General features: G+C 51.0%; 1 protein-coding gene across 5 annotated transcripts in view; it reads left to right on the forward strand.

Moving 5' to 3' along the window:
* The window catches only part of cabcoco1 (ciliary associated calcium binding coiled-coil 1), a 131,380-nt gene that overhangs the window by 730 nt on the left and 109,091 nt on the right, over positions 1 to 21,559 (forward strand). For 2 of the 5 annotated variants that reach the window (XM_085994964.1, XM_085994961.1), the window contains exon 2: positions 18,464 to 18,573. The exons of 1 other annotated variant lie outside the window; for it this stretch is intronic. In XM_085994964.1, coding sequence (XP_085851090.1) covers positions 18,464 to 18,573 — 110 coding nt within the window. Of the gene's footprint in view, positions 1 to 18,436; positions 18,574 to 21,559 lie in introns of those variants that run through there. 2 more of the 5 variants (XM_085994962.1, XM_085994963.1) reach the window with 2 other exon arrangements.

Below are 21,559 nucleotides of genomic sequence, written 5' to 3' on the forward strand. Positions count from 1 at the left end.
TCCCTCCCCCTACTCTCTTCTCTCCACTCCCTCCCCTCCACTCCCTCCTCTCTCCCTCCCTCGCTCCTACCTCTCTCCCTCCCTCCTTCTCTCCCCGTCCTCTCTCCTCCCGCTCCTCCTCTCTCCCTCCTCCCTCCTTCCCTCCTCTCCCTTCCTCCCTCCCTCCCCTCCCTCCTCCTCTCCACCCCTCCCTCCCTCCTCTCCCTCCCTCCTCTCCCTCCCTCCTCTCTCTCCCTCCCCTCCTCTCCCTCCCCTCCCTCCTCTCCCTGCCTCCTCTCCTCCCTCCCTCCTCTCCTCTCCTCTCCTCCCTCCCCCTCCCTCCCCTCTGCCTTCCCTCCTCTCCATCCTCCTTCCTCTCTCCCTGCCCCTCCTCTTCCTCCGCCTCCTCTCCCTCTCTTCACTCCTCCGTCCTCCTCTCTCCCTCCTCTCCTCCCTACCTTCCCATCCCTCCTCTTCCCTCCCTCCCTTCTCTCCCTCCCTCCGCTCCCTCCCTTCCTCTCCTCCCTCCCTCCTCTCCCTTCCTCCCTCCCTCCCTCCTCTCCCTTCCTCCCCCCTCCTCTCCCTTCCTCTTCCTCCTCTCCTCCTCCTCCCTCCCTCTCCTCCTCCTCTCCCTCCCCTCCCTCCCTCCCTCCTCCCTCTCCCTCCCTCCCACCTCTCCCTCCCTCCTCTCTCTTCTCCCTCCCTCCCTCCCCTCCCTTCTCCCTCCCCTCCCTCCCCCTCCCTCCTCCCCCTCCCTCCTCCCCCCCTCCCTCCTCCCTCCCTCCCTCCTCCCCCTCCCTCCTCCCCTCCCTCCTCTCCCTCTCTCCTCTCCCTCCCTCCTCTCCCTCCTCCTCCTTCCTCCCTCCCTCCTCTCCCTTCCTCCCTCCTCTCCCTCCTCCTCTCCCTCCCCTCCCTCCCTCCTCCCCTCCCTCCCTCCCTCCTCCCTCTCCCTCCCTCCCTCCTCTCCCCCTCCCATCCTCTCCCTCCCTCCTCTCCCTCCCTCCCCTCCCTCTCCCTCCTCCCCTCCCTCCTCCCCCTCCCTCCTCCCCCCTCCCTCCTCCTCTCCCTCCCTCCCTCCCCCTCCCTCCTCTCCCTCCCCCCTCCCTCCCTCCCCTCCCTCCTCCCCTCCCTCCCTCCCCTCCCTCCCTCCTCTCCCTCCCTCCCTCCCTCCCTCCTCTCCCTCCCTCCTCTCCCTCCCCTCCCCTCCTCTCCTCTCCCTCCTCTCCCTCCCTCCCTCCTCTCCCCTCCCTCCTCTCCCTCCCTCCCTCCTCTCCCTCCCTCCTCTCCCTCCCTCCTCTCCCTCCCTTCCTCCCTCCTCTCCCTCCCTCCCTCCTCTCCCTCCTCCTCCCCTCCTCCCTCCTCTCCTCCCTCCTCTACCTCCCTCCTCTCCCTCCCTCCCTCCTCCCCTCCCTCCTCTCCCTCCCTCCTCTCCCTCCCTCCATCTCCCTCCTCTCCCTCCCTCCCTCCTCTCCCTCCCTCCTCTCCCTCCCTCCCTCCTCTCCCTCCCTCCTCTTCCTCCTCTCTCTCCCTCCTCTCCCTATCTCCTCTCCCTCCCTCCTCTCCCTCCCTCCTCTCCCTCCTCTCTCTCCCTCCTCCTCCTCCCTCCTCTCCCTCCCTCCTCTCCCTCCTTCCTTTCCTCCCTCCTCTCCCTCCTCTCCCTCCCTCCTCTCCCTCCCTCCTCTCCCTCCTCTCCCTCCTCTCCTCTCCCTCCCTCCTCTCCCTCCTCTCCCTCCCTCCCTCCTCCTCTCCCTCCTCCCTCCTCCTCTCCCTCCCTCCCTCCTCTCCCTCCCTCCCCTCCCTCCTCTCCCTCCCCTCCTCTCCCTCCCCTCCCCTCCCTCCCCTCCTCTCCCTCCCCTCCCCTCCCTCCCCTCCTCTCCCTCCCTCCTCTCCTCCCTCCTCCCTCCTCTCCCTCCTCTCCTTCCCTCCCTCCTTCCGTCTCCTCCCTCCTTCCCTTCCTCTCCCTCCCTCCCTCTTCCTCTCCCTCCCTCCTCTCCCTCCCTCCTCCCCCTCCCTCCTCCCCTCCCTCCTCTCCCTCCCTCCCTCCTCCTCTCCCTCCCTCCCTCCTCCTCCTCTCCCTCCCTCCTCCGCTCCCTCCCTCCTCTCCCTCCCTCCTCTCCCTCCCTCCCTCCCTCCTCTCCTCCCTCCCTCCTCTCCCTCCCTCCTCTCCCTCCCTCCCTCCTCTCCCTCCTTCCTCTCCCCCTCCTCTCCCCCTCTCCTCTCCTCCCTCTCCCTCCCTCCTCTCCCCCTCTCCCTCTCCCTCCCTCCCTCCCTCCTCTCCCTCCCTCCTCCCCCTCCCTCCTCTCCCTCCCTCCCTCCCCTCCCTCCTCTCCCTCCCTCCCCCCTCCTCTCCCTCCCCCCTCCTCTCCCTCCCTCCCCCCTCCTCTCCCTCCCTCCCTCCTCTCCCTCCTCCCTCCTCCTCTCCCTCCCTCCCTCCCTCCCTCCTCCTCTCCTCCCTCCCTCCTCTCCCTCCCTCCCTCCTCTCCCTCCCTCCCTCCTCCTCTCCTCCCTCCTCTCCCTCCCTCCTCTCCCTCCCTCCCTCCTCTCCCTCCTCTCCCTCCCTCCTCTCCTCCCTCCTCTCCCTCCCTCCCTCCTCTCCCTCCCTCCCTCCTCTCCCTCCTCCCTCCTCTCCCTCCCTCCCTCTCCCTCCCTCCTCTCCCTCCCTCCTCTCCCTCCCTCCCTCCCTCCTCTCCCTCCTTCCTCTCCCCCTCCTCTCCCCCTCTCCCTCCCTCCCTCCCTCCTCTCCCTCCCTCCTCCCTCCTCTCTCCTCCCTCCTCTCCCTCCCTCCTCTCCCTCCCTCCCTCCTCTCCCTCCCCTCCCTCCTCTCCCTCCCTCCTCCCCCTCCTCTCCCTCCCTCCCTCTCCTCCTCTCCCTCCCTCCTCTTCCTCCTCTCTCTCCCTCCTCTCCCTTCTCCTCTCCCTCCCTCCTCTCCCTCCCTCCTCTCCCTCCTCTCTCTCCCTCCTCTCCCTCCCTCCTCTCCCTCCCTCTCTCCCTCCTTCCTTTCCCGTCCCTCCTCTCCCTCCTCCCTCCCTCCTCTCCCTCCCTCCTCTCCCTCCTCTCCTCTCCCTCCCTCCTCTCCCTCCTCTCCCTCCCTCCCTCCTCCTCTCCTCCCTCCTCTCTCCTCCTCTCCCTCCCTCCCCTCCCTCCTCTCCCCTCCCTCCTCTCCCTCCCCTCCCCTCCCCCCCTCCTCTCCCTCCCCTCCCCTCCCTCCCCTCCTCTCCCTCCCTCCTCCCTCCTCTCCCTCCTCTCCTTCCCTCCCTCCTTCCTCTCCCTCCCTCCTTCCTTCCTCTCCCTCCCTCCCTCCTTCCTCTCCCTCCCTCCTCTCCCTCCCTCCTCCCCCTCCCTCCTCCCCTCCTCCCCCTCCCTCCCTCCTCCCCCTCCTCCCCTCCCTCCCTCCTCTCCCTCCCTCCCTCCCTCCTCTCCCTCCCTCCCTCCTCTCCCTCCTTCTCTCCCCCTCCTCTCCCCCTCTCCTCTCCCCCTCTCCCTCCCTCCTCTCCCCCTCTCCCTCCCTCCCTCCCTCCTCTCCCTCCCTCCTCCCCCTCCCTCCTCTCCCTCCCTCCCTCCTCTCCCTCCTCTCCCTCCCTCCCCCCTCCTCTCCCTCCCCCCTCCTCTCCCTCCCTCCCCCCTCCTCTCCCTCCCTCCCTCCCTCCCTCCCTCCTCCTCTCCCTCCCTCCCTCCTCTCCCTCCCTCCCTCCTCTCCCTCCCTCCTCTCCCTCCCTCCTCTCCCTCCCTCCCTCCTCTCCCTCCTCTCCCTCCCTCCTCTCCTCCCTCCTCTCCCTCCCTCCTCTCCCTCCCTCCTCCTCTCCCTCCCTCCTCCCTCTCCCTCCCTCCTCTCCCTCCCTCCTCTCCCTCCCTCCCTCCCTCCTCTCCCTCCTTCCTCTCCCCCTCCTCTCCCCCTCTCCTCTCCCCCTCTCCCTCCCTCCCTCCCTCCTCTCCCTCCCTCCTCCCTCCTCTCTCCTCCCTCCTCTCCCTCCCTCCTCTCCCTCCCCTCCCTCCCTCCCCCCTCCTCTCCCTCCCTCCCTCCCTCCTCCTCTCCCTCCCTCCCTCCTCTCCCTCCCTCCCTCCCCCTCCTCCTCCTCTCCCTCCCTCCTCTCCCTCCTCCCTCCTCTCCCTCCCTCCTCCCTCTCCCTCCCTCCCTCCTCTCTCTCCCTCCCTCCTCTCCCTCCCTCCCTCCTCTCCCTCCCTCCCTCCCTCCCTCTCTCCCTCCCTCCCTCCCTCCTCTCCCTCCCTCCCTCCCTCCTCTCCTCTCCCTCCTTCCTCTCCTCTCCCTCCCTCCTCTCCCTCCCTCCTCTCCCTCCTCTCCCTCCCTCCTCTCCCTCCCTCCCTCCTCTCCCTCCCTCCCTCCTCTCCCTCCTCTCCCTCCTCTCTCTCTCCCTCCTCTCCCCCGTCTTTCTCCGCCCCCCCTCCCCGTCTCTCTTCCAACCCCCTAAACCTGGACATTATTTGGTCATTGAAATAAAGAGTAGCTTGCCTTTCAAAAGCTAGGCTTTATTAACCTTAAAAAAACAGCAGTACATGTTAAGCACCCCGTCTCAACCAAACTGTAGAGAACTGAATTTAAGATGACCACCACAGGTCACATGGAATCAACTAACCAATAAGTTTACAGCATATATCTCAAGGCAGGAAAACAGGCAACCAATTACAATGCTTCTTATAAAACAAGAATAATCACCACATTCACCCCTCCTTTTAAAATATACTTCAACCTAGGTAGCCTTTACAGTTTACAATTAGTTATTTATGACTAGAGCAATACATGTATAATGCCTTCAACAATTTTAAAATTTTACTATTAAATTATTAATTATTTTAAAAGTCCATTTTTAATCGGTCGACCGGATATCTTGTTCGTGTCGACCTTCTTAGCCTTGGTGGAGTTCCTTGCCCTCCCACACCAGGAGACACAGAAATATCTTCTTAAGGGAGGCTATCAATATCCCGATTATCAACGGTTTCTGGATTGGAAGTCCCATTAGAAGGTAGACTGGGAGGGTCATGAACATCCATCGGGGGCAGACTGAGAGAATTGTAAGTGTCTGCAATAGGATTGGAAATGTTCGTAGTATCTGTGACGACATCAACATTATTTGAATTATGGCTATTGTTAATGTCCTCAGGAGAGGGCTGGCCACCACAAGGAGCTAAGTCTTTAACTGAAACCGTACTTTCTTTCCCATCTTGGAATCGAATATGAGCATATTGGGAATTTGCCTCCAATAGCTCCACCTCCTCCACTAAAGGATCATACTTTGACAGTCTAACATGGCGTCGGAGCAGCACAGGTCCCTGCATAGTAAGCCATGAAGGTACCGAATATCCCGTAGAGGATCTCCGCGGATAGTTGAAGAGCCTTTCATGGGGGGTCACATTAGTAGCCGTTGAAAGCAATGATCTAATGGAATGCAGGGCATCAGGCAGTATCATTTCCCACTGTGTATTCTTAAGGTTCCGGGATGTCAAAGCCAACATAACTGCCTTCCAGATCACCCCATTGTATCGTTCGCACTGTCCATTACCCTGGGGATTATACGGGGCAGTTCTGCTAGTAGAAATTCCCCGACCCTGGAGGCATTCCTTCAACTGGGAAGACATAAAAGAACTTCCCTGATCCGAATGGATATACGCAGGCATCCCAAAGATGACAAAAAGTTGAGTCAGACATTTAATAACTGTAGCAGCTGATACATCTGCACAAGGAAAAGCAAAAGGGAACCTTGAAAACTCATCCACAACAGTAAATATATATCGATTCTGAGTCGTTGAAGGAAGAGGCCCCTTAAAATCAACACTCAGGCGTTCAAAGGGAGAAGTAGCCTTTATAAGATGAGCTCGTTGAGGCTTAAAGAAATTCGGTTTACAACGGGCGCAGACTGAGCATGACGAAGTCATCCGCTTGACGTCTTCAACTGAAAAGGGCAAATTCTTACTGCGTACGAAGTGTATCATCCTCGTAACGCCAGGATGGCACAAAGCATTATGAAGATTAATAAGCGTATCTCCGTGAAGCACAGAACAATAAGCCCTCGACAGCGCATCAGCGGCAACATTATCCTTCCCCGGACGATAGACTATATTGAAATGATAGCATGCCAACTCGATCCTCCACCTCATTATTTTATCATTCTTAATCTTTCCAAAATGTTTGACATCAAACATGAAGGACATAGATTTTTGGTCAGTTACTAACGTAAAATGTCGCCCAGATAAATAATGTCTCCATTTACGCAGTGCTTCTACTATTGATTACGCCTCTTTCTCTATTGATGAATGTCTCTGCTCACTATTGCTCAGAGTACGTGAGAAAAAGGCCACAGGTCTTCCATTTTGGTTCAGGGTAGCCCCAATTGCAAAATCGGAAGCATCCGTCTCAATCACAAAGGGAACCTGCTCATCAATAGAATGCACAACTGCTCCAAGGATATCCTTTTTAAGATTATCAAAACACATCCTGGCCTCCCATGATAAAGGATATGTCGTAACCCGAATAAGGGGCCGGATCTTCTGCGAGAAGTTTGCAATCCAATTAGAATAATAAGAAAACAGTCCAACAACTCGTTGCAAGGCCTTAGAATTAGTAGGGCAAGGTAACTCAATCAGTGGTCGCAGCCGTTCTGGATCTGGTTTAATCTTGTTTCCCGAGATAATATACCCCAGTAAATTTACCTCGGTGGTCGAAAAGATACACTTCTCTTTATTGAAAGTTAAGCCAACTTTTTCCGCAACTTGAAGGAATCTTTCTAGATTAAAATCGTGCTCCACCCTTGATTTGCCACACACCGTGATGTCATCTAAATATGAGAAGGTGTCAGAGAGAGAGTTATCACTTATAAAAGCATCCATTGCCCGTTGAAAACAGGCGACACCATAAGTAACACTGAATGGTACTCGGCAAAACTGGTACAGCTTTCCGCCAGCTTCAAAGGCCGTATATGGTTTGTCCCTCTTAGCGATAGGAATCTGATGATAAGCACTCTTTAGGTCAATAGTGCTAAAAACCTTATATTGAGATACTTTATTGATAAGCTCATCAATCTTAGGCAGGGGGTACGCATCTAATTGAGTATACCTGTTAATAGTTTGAGAGTAGTCTATCACCATTCGCTTCTTATGTCTCTCATTAGTGGTGACAACTACCTGTGCCCGCCAGGGCGAAAAACTAGGTTCAATGATTCCTTCCGATAAAAGACTTTGAACTTCAGAATTAATAAATTCTTTATCCTGACTGCTATACCTTCTTGACTTGGTAGCAATTGGCTTACAGTCCGGCATCAATTGGAAAAAAGTGATAATGGAGAAATGAATAAAGAAGTTAATCCACAAATAGACAAAGGTGGCTTAGTTCCTCCGAAAGAAAGACTGAGGGACTCATGTAATTGAAGCACATCATGACCAATCAGAATGTCCGCACAGAGATTAGGCAGAACGGATAGGCGTATATCAGTATATACGTATTACCTAGGAGAATTAATTTCACAAGGCAACAACCAGCTACTTGGGAGGTGAGAGTCGTCTGAGCCATACACACCTGATAGGAAGCAGGCGAAATTTTCAAACGCTTCTCCCTCACAAACTGAAGACTTATAAAGCTCTCAGTACTGCCCGTATCTATAAGGGCCTTCACTTCAACCCATTAACTTGGGCCATAACTATAGCTTTGTTTAGGCCATGGGAAAAGGCGGCAGAAACTGATGCAATAAACGCCCTATCTAAAGGCTGAATGGTCGCAGAGGAGGCAACCGATTTGCAAACACGTGCATAATGACCTCCCTTGCCGCATTTACTACACACAGCCTCCCGAGCAGGGCACTTCAGACGGGGGTGCCGGGCGTTCCCGCAAAAATAACACTTCTGAATCCTAGAGGCAACAGCTGCCGAAGTAGAAACTGTTTCGGAATCTGGTTAAACCACTCCTATTAAATCCACGTGACTCCCTTTCATCCGAAACTGCCGAAACCACGGTCGCAGGCCGATCAAAAAGAGCATAAGAATCCGAACTTCTCTGAGCCAAATCCAATGTAGAGGCTTGCTCAAAAGCACTCTTAAGATCCACGGTCTTATTTTCTAATATCCACTGACGAATTGATCTAGACAGTAATCCATTAATAAATGCATCCCGTACCGACTCTTCCTTATGTTCTTCTGCAGACACGGCCTTATAATTACAGTTAGCACCAAGGCGCCGGAGTGCTTGTAAATAAGCATCCAAGGATTCTCCCGCCTGCTGCCTACGGGCAGGTAAAAGGTGACGTGCAAATACCTCATTTTTGGGTTTAACAAAAAAAAATTCCAACGTAGCAATAGCCAATTCATAAGTTTCACAGTCCAAAATATACTTATACACATCCGGAGCAATGTAGTTGATTAGTATATCCAACTTATTCAGAGATTGCTGATCCAACACGCCCAAAAAGTTTTTAAATGTACGATACCAATGTTTCCATTGATCATCCACTCCTGCAGAATTAGGGTCAGCATTAAATCGTTCCGGTCGAAGATATCGTTCCATTATAGCAAAAGGTTAATAAATTGAAATAAAGAGTAGCTTGCCTTTCAAAAGCTAGGCTTTATTAACCTTAAAAAACCAGCAGTACATGTTAAGCACCCAGTCTCAACCAAACTGTAGAGAACTGAATTTAAGATGGCCACCACAGGTCACATGGAATCAACTAACCAATAAGTTTACAGCATATATCTCAAGGCAGGAAAACAGGCAACCAATTACAATGCTTCTTATAAAACAAGAATAATCACCACAGTCATTATCCCATAGCTGTTTGTGGGAGCTTGCTGTGTGCAATTTGGCTGCTGAATTTCTTACATTACAACAGTGACTACACTTCAGAAGTACTTCATTGGCTGCAAAGCGCTTTGAGACATCCTGAGGTTGAGAAAGGCACTCTATTTTGTTCCTTTTTTATCTTAAATGTTTCACACTTGGTAGGAGATATTCCTAATGTTACTGTTTTTCAGCTAGACTCCCACCGTTTCGGGATATTGCCTTGCCTCAGAAAGCAGTTACAGTTCCTTAAGGAATTGTGCAAACTGACATCCAAGATCCACTGAATACACGATCCGATCCAGAATTTGGGTTGGTGATTCAGGGTTCCTGTTTAGCAAGATAAGAATTACAAAAGTGTACGTTTGTAAAGGTCACTTTGAAACACATCCCTGGCCTGTTCTCTCTGCTTTCAATACTGCTTTCATGAATGAGTTTTCCTCTGTTTTCTTTCTACAGCATAAGCATTGCAATGATTTGTCATTTATTGGCCATCGACTAATGCATCATTAAAAACTTTTAAAATGTCTTCACACATCCCCAGATTACACACGCATTCCCAGCTGATTTAATTATTTTTAAAGTAACAATGGGACAGATTGATGCACTATCAACAACACCAAAGACTACGAGTTGAACTTATACGAAGTAGGCTTTTATTGACTAAGAACTGGAGCATGACTCTGCTAGTGGATCCATCCTAAGAGCTCTCGGGGGAAGGGTGGTGAGTCACCTTTATACCTGGGCTTAGGGGTGGAGCCAGGGGTGGAGACATGCCCGGACTTGTACAGAGTTAACAGTGGTTTACCACACAGACATGTACAGGGTTAACAGTGGTTTACCACATTCACCCCTCGTTTAAAAAAGAGTCCGGCGGGGTGAAGTGTTTCAAAAGTTCGTATATGAAAGTCTCTCCGGGGGTCTTGTCTGCCGTAATGATCTTCGTGGTGTCGGTTGCGGCGGTTCTTTGCCCGCGGCCGCTTCTCGCGTGGGGCGGAGCACTGGCGTGTCATCCTCTCGGGGTAGGGATGGCACCGGCATGTCGTCAGTTCGTGGTAGGCACCCCGGTGGTGCGTCGTGGGTAGTGGTGGAGGTAGTGGATGGTGATCGATGGTGTTTCGGGTGGTACCTGAGGGTGCGAGGTCTCGAATTGAGACTGTGTCCTCCCGCCCGTCAGGATACGCCACGTAGGCATACTGTGGGTTGGCATGGAGGAGGTGAACTTTTTCGACCAGGGGGTCCGTCTTATGGCTCCTCACGTGTTTCCTGTGCAGGACGGGTCCCGGAGACGTCAGCCATGGCGGTAGTGATGTCCCAGAGGTGGATTTCCTGGGGAAGACGAACATCTTCTCGTGAGGGGTGGCGTTTGTGGCAGTACAGAGCAGTGATCGTATGGAGTGGAGCGCATCGGGGAGGACATCTTGCCAGCGGGAGATTGGGAGGCCCTTGGATTTTAGGGCGAGCATGGCGGTCTTCCACACCGTTGCGTTCTCCCTCTCTACCTGTCCGTTACCCCGGGGGTTGTAGCTGGTAGTCCTGCTCGTGGCTATGCCCTTCTCGAGCAGGTACTGGTGCAGCTCGTCGCTCATGAACGACGAGCCCCTGTCGCTGTGGATGTAATTGGGGAAGCCAAATATGGCGAACAGGTCATTGAGGCACCTGATGACTGTGGCGCTGGTCATGCCCGGGCAGGGGATGGCGAAGGGGAAACGGGAGTACTCGTCAATAATATTGAGGAAGTACGTGTTGCGGTCAGAGGAGGGAAGGGGCCCCTTGAAATCGACGCTGAGACGTTCGAAGGGGCGGGTGGCTTTAATCAGGTGTGCCCTGTCTGGCCTATAAAAATGCGGTTTGCATTCGGCGCAGACCTGGCAGTTCTTGGTCATGGTCCTGACCTCCTCGATGGAGTAAGGCAGGTTGCGAGCTTTAATAAAATGGAAGAACCTGGTGACCCCCGGGTGGCAGAGATCATTGTGGAGGGTCCGTAGCCTATCGACTTGTGCGTTGGCACATGTCCCACGGGATAGGGCGTCTGGGGGCTCATTAAGTTTCCCGGGCCGGTATAAGATATCGTAGTTGTAGGTGGATAACTCGATCCTCCACCGCAATATCTTATCATTTTTGATTTTCCCCCTTTGTCTGTTGTTAAACATAAATGCTACTGACTGTTGGTCAGTGAACAGGGTGAAACGTTTACCGGCCAGGTAATGCCTCCAGTGCCGTACAGCCTCCACTATCGCCTGGGCCTCCTTCTCGACTGAGGAGTGTCGAATTTCGGGGCCCTGGAGGGTCCGTGAAAAGAAGGCCACGGGTCTCCCTGCCTGGTTAAGGGTTGCGGCTAGGGCAAAGTCGGATGCATCGCTCTCCACTTGGAAAGGGATGGACTCATCCACTGCGTGCATTGTGGCCTTCGCAATGTCCTCTTTTATGAGGGTGAAGGCCGCACGGGCCTCTGCCATCAGGGGGAAGGAGGTTGACTTGATGAGGGGCCGGGCTTTGTCCGCATAGTTGGGCACCCACTGGGCGTAGTAAGAGAAGAACCCTAGGCATCTCTTCAGGGCTTTTAGGCAGTGGGGGAGGGGTAGTTCCAGGAGGGGACGCATTCGGTCGGGGTCGGGCCCGATGACTCCGTTTTCCACCACGCAGCCAAGAATAGCGAGGCGCATGGTGCGGAACATACATTTTTCTCTGTTGTATGTCAGATTCAGCCGTTGGGCCGTACGAAGGAATTTTTCTCGGTTGGCGTCGTGGTCCTGCCGGTCATGGCCGCAGATGGTGACGTTGTCTAGATAGGGGAAGGTGGCCTGCAGCGCGTTCTGGTCAACCATCCGGTCCATCTCCCTTTGGAAGACCGAGACCCTGTTGGTGACGCCGAAGGGGACTCGGAGGAAGTGGTAGAGGCGACCGTCAGCCTCGAAGGCTGTGTACTGGCGGTCCTCAGGCCTGATGGGGAGCTGGTGGTATGCCGACTTCAGATCAATCGTCGAGAATACCCGGTATTGTGCTATCTGGTTGACCATGTCAGATATGCGGGGAAGTGGGTATGCGTCTAATTGCGTGTATCGATTGATCGTCTGGCTGTAATCAATAACCAGGCGCTGTTTTTCGCCGGTCTTCACTACCACTACTTGGGCTCGCCATGGGCTGGTGCTGCCCTCGATAATCCCTTCCCTCCGGAGTCTTTCTACTTCTGATTTAATAAAGCTCCTATCCCCGGCACTGTACCGCCTGCTTTTAGTAGCAATTGGCTTGCAGTCTTTGGCGAGGTTAGCGAACAACGGGGGGGGGTTTGACCTTCAGGGTGGACAGGCTGCATACTTTGCGCGGCGCCGTGTTTAAATTCTGCCGGCTGCAGACTGTAAGTGGGGGCGGGGGCCCACCATATGCCATCGTGACGCTCTCCAGATGGCACTGGAAGTCTAATCCTAGCAGTACGGGAGCGCAGAGCTGTGGCAGGACGAGGAATTTAAAATCTCTGTACTCCACGCCGTTCACTGTCAGAGTCGCTACACAGTAGCCGCCGACGTCCGCCGTATGGGACTTTGAGGCCATAAAGACCTGGTGGCGTGTGTGCATAACCGATAGGGAGTAGCGTCACACCGTGTCGGGGTGGATGAAGCTCTCCGTGCTTCCGCAGTCGAAAAGGCAATTTGTGGCATGGCCATTTACCTTTACATTCATCATGGACCTGGCTAGTTGATGGGGCCTAGATTGGTCCAGGGTGATGGAGGCCATCGTCGAGGTCGGTGGGTCGCTGTAGTATTCGCCCTCGCCGGGGGCCTGGTCCCGAAATGGTGTCCAAGATGGCGGCTCCCCCGCGGCTGGTGGTGCCCAAAATGGCGGCCCGCACGGCTCACACGTGGTTGGTGGGGTCCAAAATGGCGGCCTGCACGGTTCACACGCGGCGCTGCTGGAATTGGGGGTCGATTTCGCCCTGCACACTCTCGCGTAGTGGCCTTTCTTGCCGCATTTGGAGCAGGTCGCGTCTTTTGCTGGGCATTGCTGTCTGGGGTGCTTGGCCTGGCCGCAGAAGTAGCATTTCTGGCCTCTGGTCATTGCAGCTGTAGTTGGGCTGCTGGCGGCTTGTGGCCTTACTGGGTCCCAAGATGGCTGCTCCTGTGACATCCACGTGGCCATCTGGTCAGGGGGGTAGGCGTCCATGTTCTGGAGGGCCACGTCTAACGAGTTAGCGAGGGCCACCGTCTTCTGCAGGTCGAGCCCCTTCTGTTCCAGCAGCCTCTGCCGAGTATAGTTGGACCTGATGCCGGCTACGTAGGCGTCTCGGATCAGGTCTTCCGTGCATTCCTTGGCCGTCACCGCTTTGCAATTACAGGCCCGGCCGAGGACTCTCAGTGCCAGTAAATATTCGGCGCCCGATTCCCCAGGGCGTTGTTTTCGGGTAGCCAGGAGGTGTCTGGCGTAGACCTCGTTAACAGGCCTCACGTATTGTTCCTTTAGCGTCGCGATGGCGGCCGCGTAAGTTGTGGCGTCTCGGATGATCGAGTAGACTCGGTGACTCACCCGTGAGTTCAAGACAAGCCGTTTCGCGTCATCTGTAGTGACGGTAGTGCTGGAGGCCTCCAGGAAGGCTTCGAAACAGCTCAGCCAGTGTTCAAAGTTATTGGCTGCATCTGCTGCTTGAGGATCCAGGTCTAAACGTTCCGGCTTCAAGATTTGCTCCATGTCGAAAAATTAGTCAATAAAATTGATGCACTATCAACAACACCAAAGACTACGAGTTGAACTTATACGAAGTAGGCTTTTATTGACTAAGAACTGGAGCATGCCTCTGCTAGTGGATCCATCCTAAGAGCTCTCGGGGGAAGGGTGGTGAGTCACCTTTATACCTGGGCTTAGGGGTGGAGCCAGGGGCGGAGACATGCCCGGACTTGTACAGAGTTAACAGTGGTTTACCACACAGACATGTACGGGGTTAACAGTGGTTTACCACACAGACTAAAGTAGTAAAGCATGCTGTGTGCATTGCAATTAAATGCGGTACTCGAGAAACAGGTCACAGGGAATGAGCGTTTTCTTGTTAGTTGCTAGCGATAGAATTGCGCTGTCACTTTTTCTATTGCTGACAATTTCCTGTTAATGTGGCAACTTTGTTAGTATAAAGAGTGATTTTAATCAGCTCATGTATTATGCTCCTTGTGTAGTTTATTATTTGCTTTGGTTAAAAATAAATGTACGGCATTCCTATGTATTCAAGGGGAAAATTTTCATTTTCATTAAAATGCTGCTTTTCTGTGGGATTTCATGGGTCTTGGGAGCAGGAAATAACTTTAGATTTAGGCTCATGACCCAGCTGCACAATTTCCTACCAACCTAAGATGCAAACAATGTAATGCCAACTCAGGTAACATTTAGGGTTTAGCACATCCGGCGCAGAGTTTTGCGCGGTAGCAATGCCTTCGAGAATTCAAGCACGGATGTCATCGAGGCCACTTTGCAGCCTCCACAATTTTCCATAATGGATAGAAAAATCGAGAGCCATGGAGCCGACTTACACGCCTGAAATCCTGATACAAGCACCGTTTCACAAAGCTCTGCGTGGGGAGTGCCACACCCTAGCATTTGCTCCAATTAAACATAACAGTCAACTAGCTTGTTGTTCAAACAAGAGTTGACGCATCTAAAAATTACATTCTACTTGACTAACATTTTATTGAAGGGTTTTATCATACAGTACTGTCATTGAATGTCGTTCTTTTGCAATCAATTAATGTACTTGAGTTTCCAGGTTGAGGCTCTTTTGAGACTCAAGTTCTTGTGTAGGCTGGGCAAGGGTTGGCTGAATACATGGACCATGGGCTGGATTGCTATTAAAACAATCCTGCTGTTTTTTTCCTTCAGATTATTAGACCCTTCAGAAAAGTAACCCACTGTGAGTCACTCTGCAGCTTCCTCTCTCACTTTTGAGGAGTACCATTCCTCTATTTAGCACCTCAACGTGAGGGTCTGGCTAAGATGATAAACTTGTCTTGTGGGAAATTACAGGAAGTGAGCCAGTCACCAGTGGCTCCATTACATCAGCTTCTGTTCCAGCTTCTGTTCTATGTGTCAACATCTTAAGAGACATCTTAATGAAATAATCTATTGGCAACATTTTCTGGGCTTTTCCTGTCCCCAGCATCAGTTAACAATTAGTTTGACCAATTTTCAGAATCTGTCTACAAGTGCCCTCTAATGCTGCCATGGATTGCAGAACTGTACAATGCTGGGGACCTGTTTACATTGCTCTTTTAGAACCAACTTTGTGAACGTTATATACCAGGTACAATCCCATATCCAGAATAGCTCTTCACTGTGAGAGATCAAAAGATTGGTTGATATAGAAGAAATAAGATCTTGCATTTATATAGTGCCTTTCACGACCTCAAGACACCCCAAAGCGCATTACAACCAATGGAGTACTTTTGAAGTGCAGTCACTGTTGGAATGTAGGGAAACGCGGAAGCTAATTTGCGCACAGAAAGGTCTCAAACAGCAATGAGATCATTACCAGATCATCTGTTTTAGGTGTTGGTTAAGGGATAAATGTTGGCCAGGACACCGGGGAGAACTCCCCTGCTCCTTTTCGAATCGTGCCATGGGATCTTTTACATCCACCTGAGCGGGTGGGATACGGAGGGCAAAAATCACACTTGTGCACTAAGGGACGCTCTAGTGAAGTTTGAATTGAGGCACGTTGGAGCAATGTAGAGAGGATGTTATAATTCAGATTTATCAAACACTCTTCTTGCTCAAACAGCCTGGTGATAACTTTTGTAAATGGACCTCATCTCTTATGATCTGAAAACTGCATCTTTTGCTTTTTAGTCTTGCAGTACTACTGTAGCCCAGGTCTTGCATTACCCCTGATTGTTGCTGTGTACAGTAATAGGAAATTATGTAGGATTCCCACTACACCATGAAAGATGAAAAATATCACACAATTAACTGTCTTCATACAGGTTAAATAACAACTCCAATTTATTTACAATTAAATAATTTACTGTAGCAAAAATGTTACGTAAAATTACTAAGCAGCACCACAAAAATATATAATGTACATCTAGGAATAGGGGATTAGTTTACTCTCTCTTTAAATTGTAGGATTTCTCCGAAAAACAACCAGTCCAGTACCTGCTGCTCAACTCTTGCTGAATTCCTGCACAAAGGTGAATGGTCGGAATCCAAGCAGAACGAACAAACCCAGTCAAACACCCTTAATTCCTTTGAAGATAGGGCACTCAATTAATCACGTGCAGATTCTTGCAATATTTCTTGAATATTGAAGTACAGTACAATAAAGAAGGTTCCAAAGGAATGCTAATGAGAGGATAAACACATCATTACAGGAACTTTAGCTAATTTGACAGTACAGCGTCTGGAGGGATGCATACAATTAGCCAATATTAACCATTTGGAGTACATAACCTAATTTGTACAGGGATCAAAGAGTTCTATGGCTGTATGTTGTTTTTTAACAAAGCAAGTGGAATCCATCTTTGATCTGGGTTGCCATAGCTTTTAAGCATGATTATAAACCTAACAGCCAGTTATTTAATGATATAACAGAGTGAACCATGAGAACATTTTTAACATATAGGATTTAACATTAGTTTAAGCACCAGTAATGCAGGCAAAACTCAGACACTAGACCTCCCTCCCCTACCCTCTGTTCCTCTCCCCTAATCAGCGCCATTCCATTCCGCCCCCTGCCTCCTCTTCTCCCACACTCCTCTTCCCCCTCCCCTCCTCTTCCCCACCCCTACCCTCTTCTCCCCTGCTGTGGGTTGTAGGTTCAAGTCTCACTCCAGGGACATGAGCACATAAATCTAGGCTGACGCTCCCAGTGCATTGCTGAGGGAGTGCTGCACTGTCAGAGGTGCCGTCTTTCGGATGAGACGTTAAACCGAGACCCCGTCTGCCCTTTCAGATGGACGTAAAAGATCCTATGGCACTATTTCAAGGAAGAGCAGGGGAGTTATCCCTGGTGTCCTGGCCAATACTTATCCCTCAATCAACGTAAAACCAGATTATCTGGTCATTATCACATTGCTGTTTGTGGGAGCTTGCTGTGTGCCAATTGGCTGTCGCGTTTCCCTCATTACAACAGTGACTATACTCCAAAAGTACTTCATTGTGTGTAAAGCGCTTTGAGACGTCTGGTGGTCATGAAAGGCGCTACATAAATGCAAGTCTTTTTTTCTTCTTTCTCTCTCCTGCCATTGTCCCCTCCATTCTTATTCCTCCCCTCCTCTCTCTTAACTTTCAACATCATTTCATCACTATTAAAACTAATCCTTATGCTTTTCACACATTATCCTAATGACATTTCACCTCAATATACTTGACTTACTTTATTCCCTATATGTTGTAATATTTATTGAATTAACAGCCATTACTTTCATATTTATATAGGGTCCCATGGCTATGTATATAGAAATGATGTGGAAATCATCCTAGTAATATTGTGAAATATAAATGTTTCTTATTTCTCTGTTACACAGATAAGACTTCTTCACTGTGGCCCATATGTGAAATAAATAACTTCGGCCAATTATCCCAGTGTGATTTTCAGTGACTGTGTGTGTGGGGCTAATCTTGTCAACTAAATTATACAGCTCAATTTTCCACACTGGAAAATATTGTTGTATGTGTTTTGACCTTAATTTGCAATCTCTGCAGTAAAATTGGTGCTCATTTTTATTGAACAGCTGTGGAATACTAGCTCAGTACATATTGAAGCACTTCAGGGCAGGAAATGGCGATGGTGGCACTTTTTTTCTGTGAAGTTAATAAACTCACATCATGCACATAAAATAATTTATCATTTCATGCTACCACGTTCCTTAATCTATTTTAATAAGTCTGTTCCTCAAATATACCTTCCTAACCAGTAAATGTGCCTTTTATCAGTCACAATATGAGTTATTAATACAATAAACAGGAATTTATGATTGCAGTTCCACTGTTGTGTAGTTACCACAGTGGAAATGTGATTGTTACATGTTGTGACTGGCAAATTTATAAAATGCAAGGGCCACTAATATTATTATAAGAACAAACTTAATTCAATTTTCACGATACTTTAACACGTAAGTGCAATGCTTTAGCAGAATGAGCACTTTGCAGCAATGGGGAGAGAGCAGAGTGGTGGGCTTAGTTTTGGATTGCTCTAGCAAATGGCCGGCATAGACAAGATGGGACGAACGGCCTGTGTGGTAAACGTCTACAATTCTAGCCAGTGTCAAATGACGAGAACGCGAGCTTCCCTAATGGCTCAGTGAGTAGATGCATCATCCAGGAAGGCTTTGGCTCAATCCCAAGCCTGTGTTAGCTGGGACAGTAGTAATGGTGGTTCTACAATTAACCTTCATGACTCCTAGCTGGGAGAGAAATCATCCTGACTTTGTACACCTGATCACTATCTAGCGATCCTTGCCTGCAGGTGAAAACAACACTGAACTTGGCCATGATGCCCCATATGGTCACATAACTTGCCGACACTTGCTGCCTAGGCTTACACTTCAAGAATTGCCAGTGGAACCATGCAGCGGCACTGTTTGTGTGAGAGGCAGTTAAGAAAGAAGTAATAGTAAGAAAAAAAATAATGGGAATGAAAGGGATATCTGATATGGACTTGGAATTCTTCTGTCTTTACCGCCAATAAACCTACATTATGGTTTAATGAAAGTTACATTGTTGTTTACTAAGCAGGATGAAAAGGTCCCCGTGAAGGAAAAAGAAAACCCACTGGCCTGGAAATTTATTTCCTTTTCCCAGACGTCTGATCTTGTACAACTAACGGTGGATGGAGTTCAAAAGTAAGTACTCAACACGTTAAGGGTCAGCTTGAAAACTGTTTCATGCTGGACTCTCGTGCAGAAGTGCATCGAGCTGGCAAACATTATCCAAAAATAAATTGCTTGAGAGTACGTATTTCCCCAACATTGTCACCCACCCAGCTATGTAACAATACAGTTCAGTCCTTAGTCTGGTCCTTTGCCTATAAGTATGGCATTTGTAAAAATTTAACGTGAAGACTTAAAGTAGAATATTTGGAGTAACATTGGAGGGAATGTCACAGGCTACAGAGTAATGGAAATAGGAACAGCTAAGTGGGCTTTAACAAAATTATAAATTCAGCTGCTTTGGTGATCAATATGGTAACAAATTTGCCACAACGTTTAAAGCATGACTAATACCCTAAACCTTGGGTTTGCAAACTGGCCTCTATAAAGGAATCCCAGGAGTGCTCTTATATCATGAGATGTTTGTCCATCTGTCATCATATTTCCGTATTCACTGACTTACATTATTCCTAGTGGTGCACATTAATGGGGGGGAATAAAGTTTTTACTGCAAGGATAGCACTATTTTCCATTTGGGCAACAGACACTGGGGGGAGAAATTCGGTGGCGCTGCAAACGGGGCGCCAAGCTCGCCTGGGCGCCGGAATTAGCGCAGCGATCGGAGCAGTTGCGACTGCCGGAAATTCAGCTTGAACGCCCCAAGAGGGACACGGGGCGAGGCTCGAGGCGCTCCGTGTCCCTCTTAGGGCGCTGAAACTGAATATCACAGCGCAACGTGCCGCAGCGCCACACGCTGCGGCACGGCGCGCTGCGGTACTGCAGGCCTTCCTCCCATTCTTAAGGGGGAGGGGCCTGCACCAGCGCGATCAGAGATCGCGAGTGCCGGCAAAAGAGCCCGGCACCGAGGAGAAGTGCCGGGCTCTCAGAAAACAGCCGGCACTGCCGCGGGGGGAGATCAGGAGGCCGGGGACGGAGGTGCTGGCAGGCGGCCGCCGAAAAAAATGGCCGCCCCGCACCTCCACCTTAATTTGCGCCACTGCCACCACAGGTAGGCCCCGTGAACCGGGCGCAATTTGCGAACGGCGCTACAGAGGCGGGCGCTACCGAATATCGAGATCGGGGCGCTGCGCACACCGATGACATCATCGGTGGCGGCGTAGCGCAACAGGCTAACGCCGCCATTAGTGCCCCAGCTAAATATCGCGGGAGGCGTGGCCAGTGGCGCTAAAGCCACTGAGTGCCCTCTTTAGGCGCTAACTGGTGGCGCAGCCCACCGAATTTCTAGGCCACTGTCTTTCAGCAGTAAGGATGGGGATGGGAATAATTTTTTAGGGGGTCCCTAAAAGAGTATCATTATTTACAAGAGTCCCTAGAGTGTCCCCATTTTGTAGGGACCTTAAAATGCAATTGTGAACTAATGCATTTTGGGGGGAAAAGAACCATGAATGGAAGTAATGCTAAAATACTCAGTGGAGTGGAGGACCAAAGAGATGTAAGTGCCCAAATGCATAGATCTGTAAACGCAGGACTGCAGAGGCAAAAGGGGTTCTGGGATTTATATAAAAGCATTGAACACAAAAATAAGCAGATGTCGATGAAACCATACAGGACCTTGGGTAGACCAGAGTTTGAGTGCTATGTGCAGTTTTTGCACACCCGATTCCATGGCCAAGGTGCAGGTACCAGGGATGAGAGGATACCATTTTGAGGACAGATTTGAAAAACTAGGGCTGTATTCACTGAAGGATAGAAGTTTAAGGGAGAGCGAATAGAAGTGTTAATAATTATGAAAGGGTAAGTAATGGAAGATTCTTTCCACTAGTTAGTGAATGGAGGCATCAAGTCAGGATTAGTATTGGAAACACAAAAAGAGAGGTGCGAGTTTTTTTTCATGCAAAAGGTTATTAGAAAATCGGAACACATTGCCACGAGGCTTTTGAAGCCAATTCAGTCACAACATTTCAGAGGGAATTAGATGAATACTTAAATGTATTAAAGGATACAGCAGGAAAATGGAACTAGTAGATCGCTCTGGTGTAGAGCGAGGACTAGTGCAGGCAAAATGAACCAAAGTGGCCTCCTTCTGTGCTGAAACTATGAACATACAAAAAAACGAGGACAGAAAAAGCTGGTCCATGGAGCCTGTCTTATTGTGGCATGGTGTAACTTCTGCACACCATCAAAATCCCATGATTTTGCACTGTTCTTTGGCACCGCGTGGTTTCAAAATATCAGTTCAAGAAAGTTCTGCATTGGAATACCCGTGTAATTCAGATGAAAGTTTCTGAAAGCAATGTATTTGCTTGCCAGCTGTTAATTTGCATGTCTTCCGCTGTTCCCCTCTCTCCGATCACGCTGGAGCTGCTGCTGTTTATTTTTCAGTTATTACATTAATGAACCCCATTAAAAAATATGATCTTCAGTTAAAACCAATGGCCCTGATATTTGTGGATAGGGAGCGGGGGAACGTGTTTGTGGGGGGAAACCCAGAAATCTGACATGCAGAGTTTCACGGCAGCACCTCATTATCATTATTTTATTTTGTTTCCCGCCCGGCAGCGAGCCAGATTGACGGGCTGGCCGGCTGCTGGGCGGGAAAGCCTGCGACAGTAGGCTGTAGCTGGGGACCAGTGTGGACAGTCCCCGGCAATCGGCAAAGATTGCGTAGCATAAAGAGGGTGGGGAGGGGCGGTGTCGGCCGATCACAGCAGAGGATTTGCTTGAGGGGCCGGGGGAAGTACTCCTGCTTCTTCTGGCTTACAACAAGCAGTGCTGTAGAAAGCACTTGCCTGCTTGATCCGGCGGCTGCCGTCTCCATATTGCTGCCGGGTTTCCCGAGCCCTTGGAAACGCGGCCGGCCAGCATTAAATTTAAATCGGGCTCCCCATTGCAATGAGGTGTCCCGCCTCTCGAGAGCAGGACACAGACACTGCACGCAACCCGCCACTGTAAAAATGGCGGCCGACGCGTACATGGCGGGTTGGGGTCGTCCCACCCC

The sequence above is a fragment of the Somniosus microcephalus genome, chromosome 8 (genome assembly GCF_052327205.1).
Source record: "Somniosus microcephalus isolate GS21.2 chromosome 8, FLI_Smic_1.0, whole genome shotgun sequence".
Taxonomy (NCBI): Eukaryota; Metazoa; Chordata; class Chondrichthyes; order Squaliformes; family Somniosidae; genus Somniosus; species Somniosus microcephalus.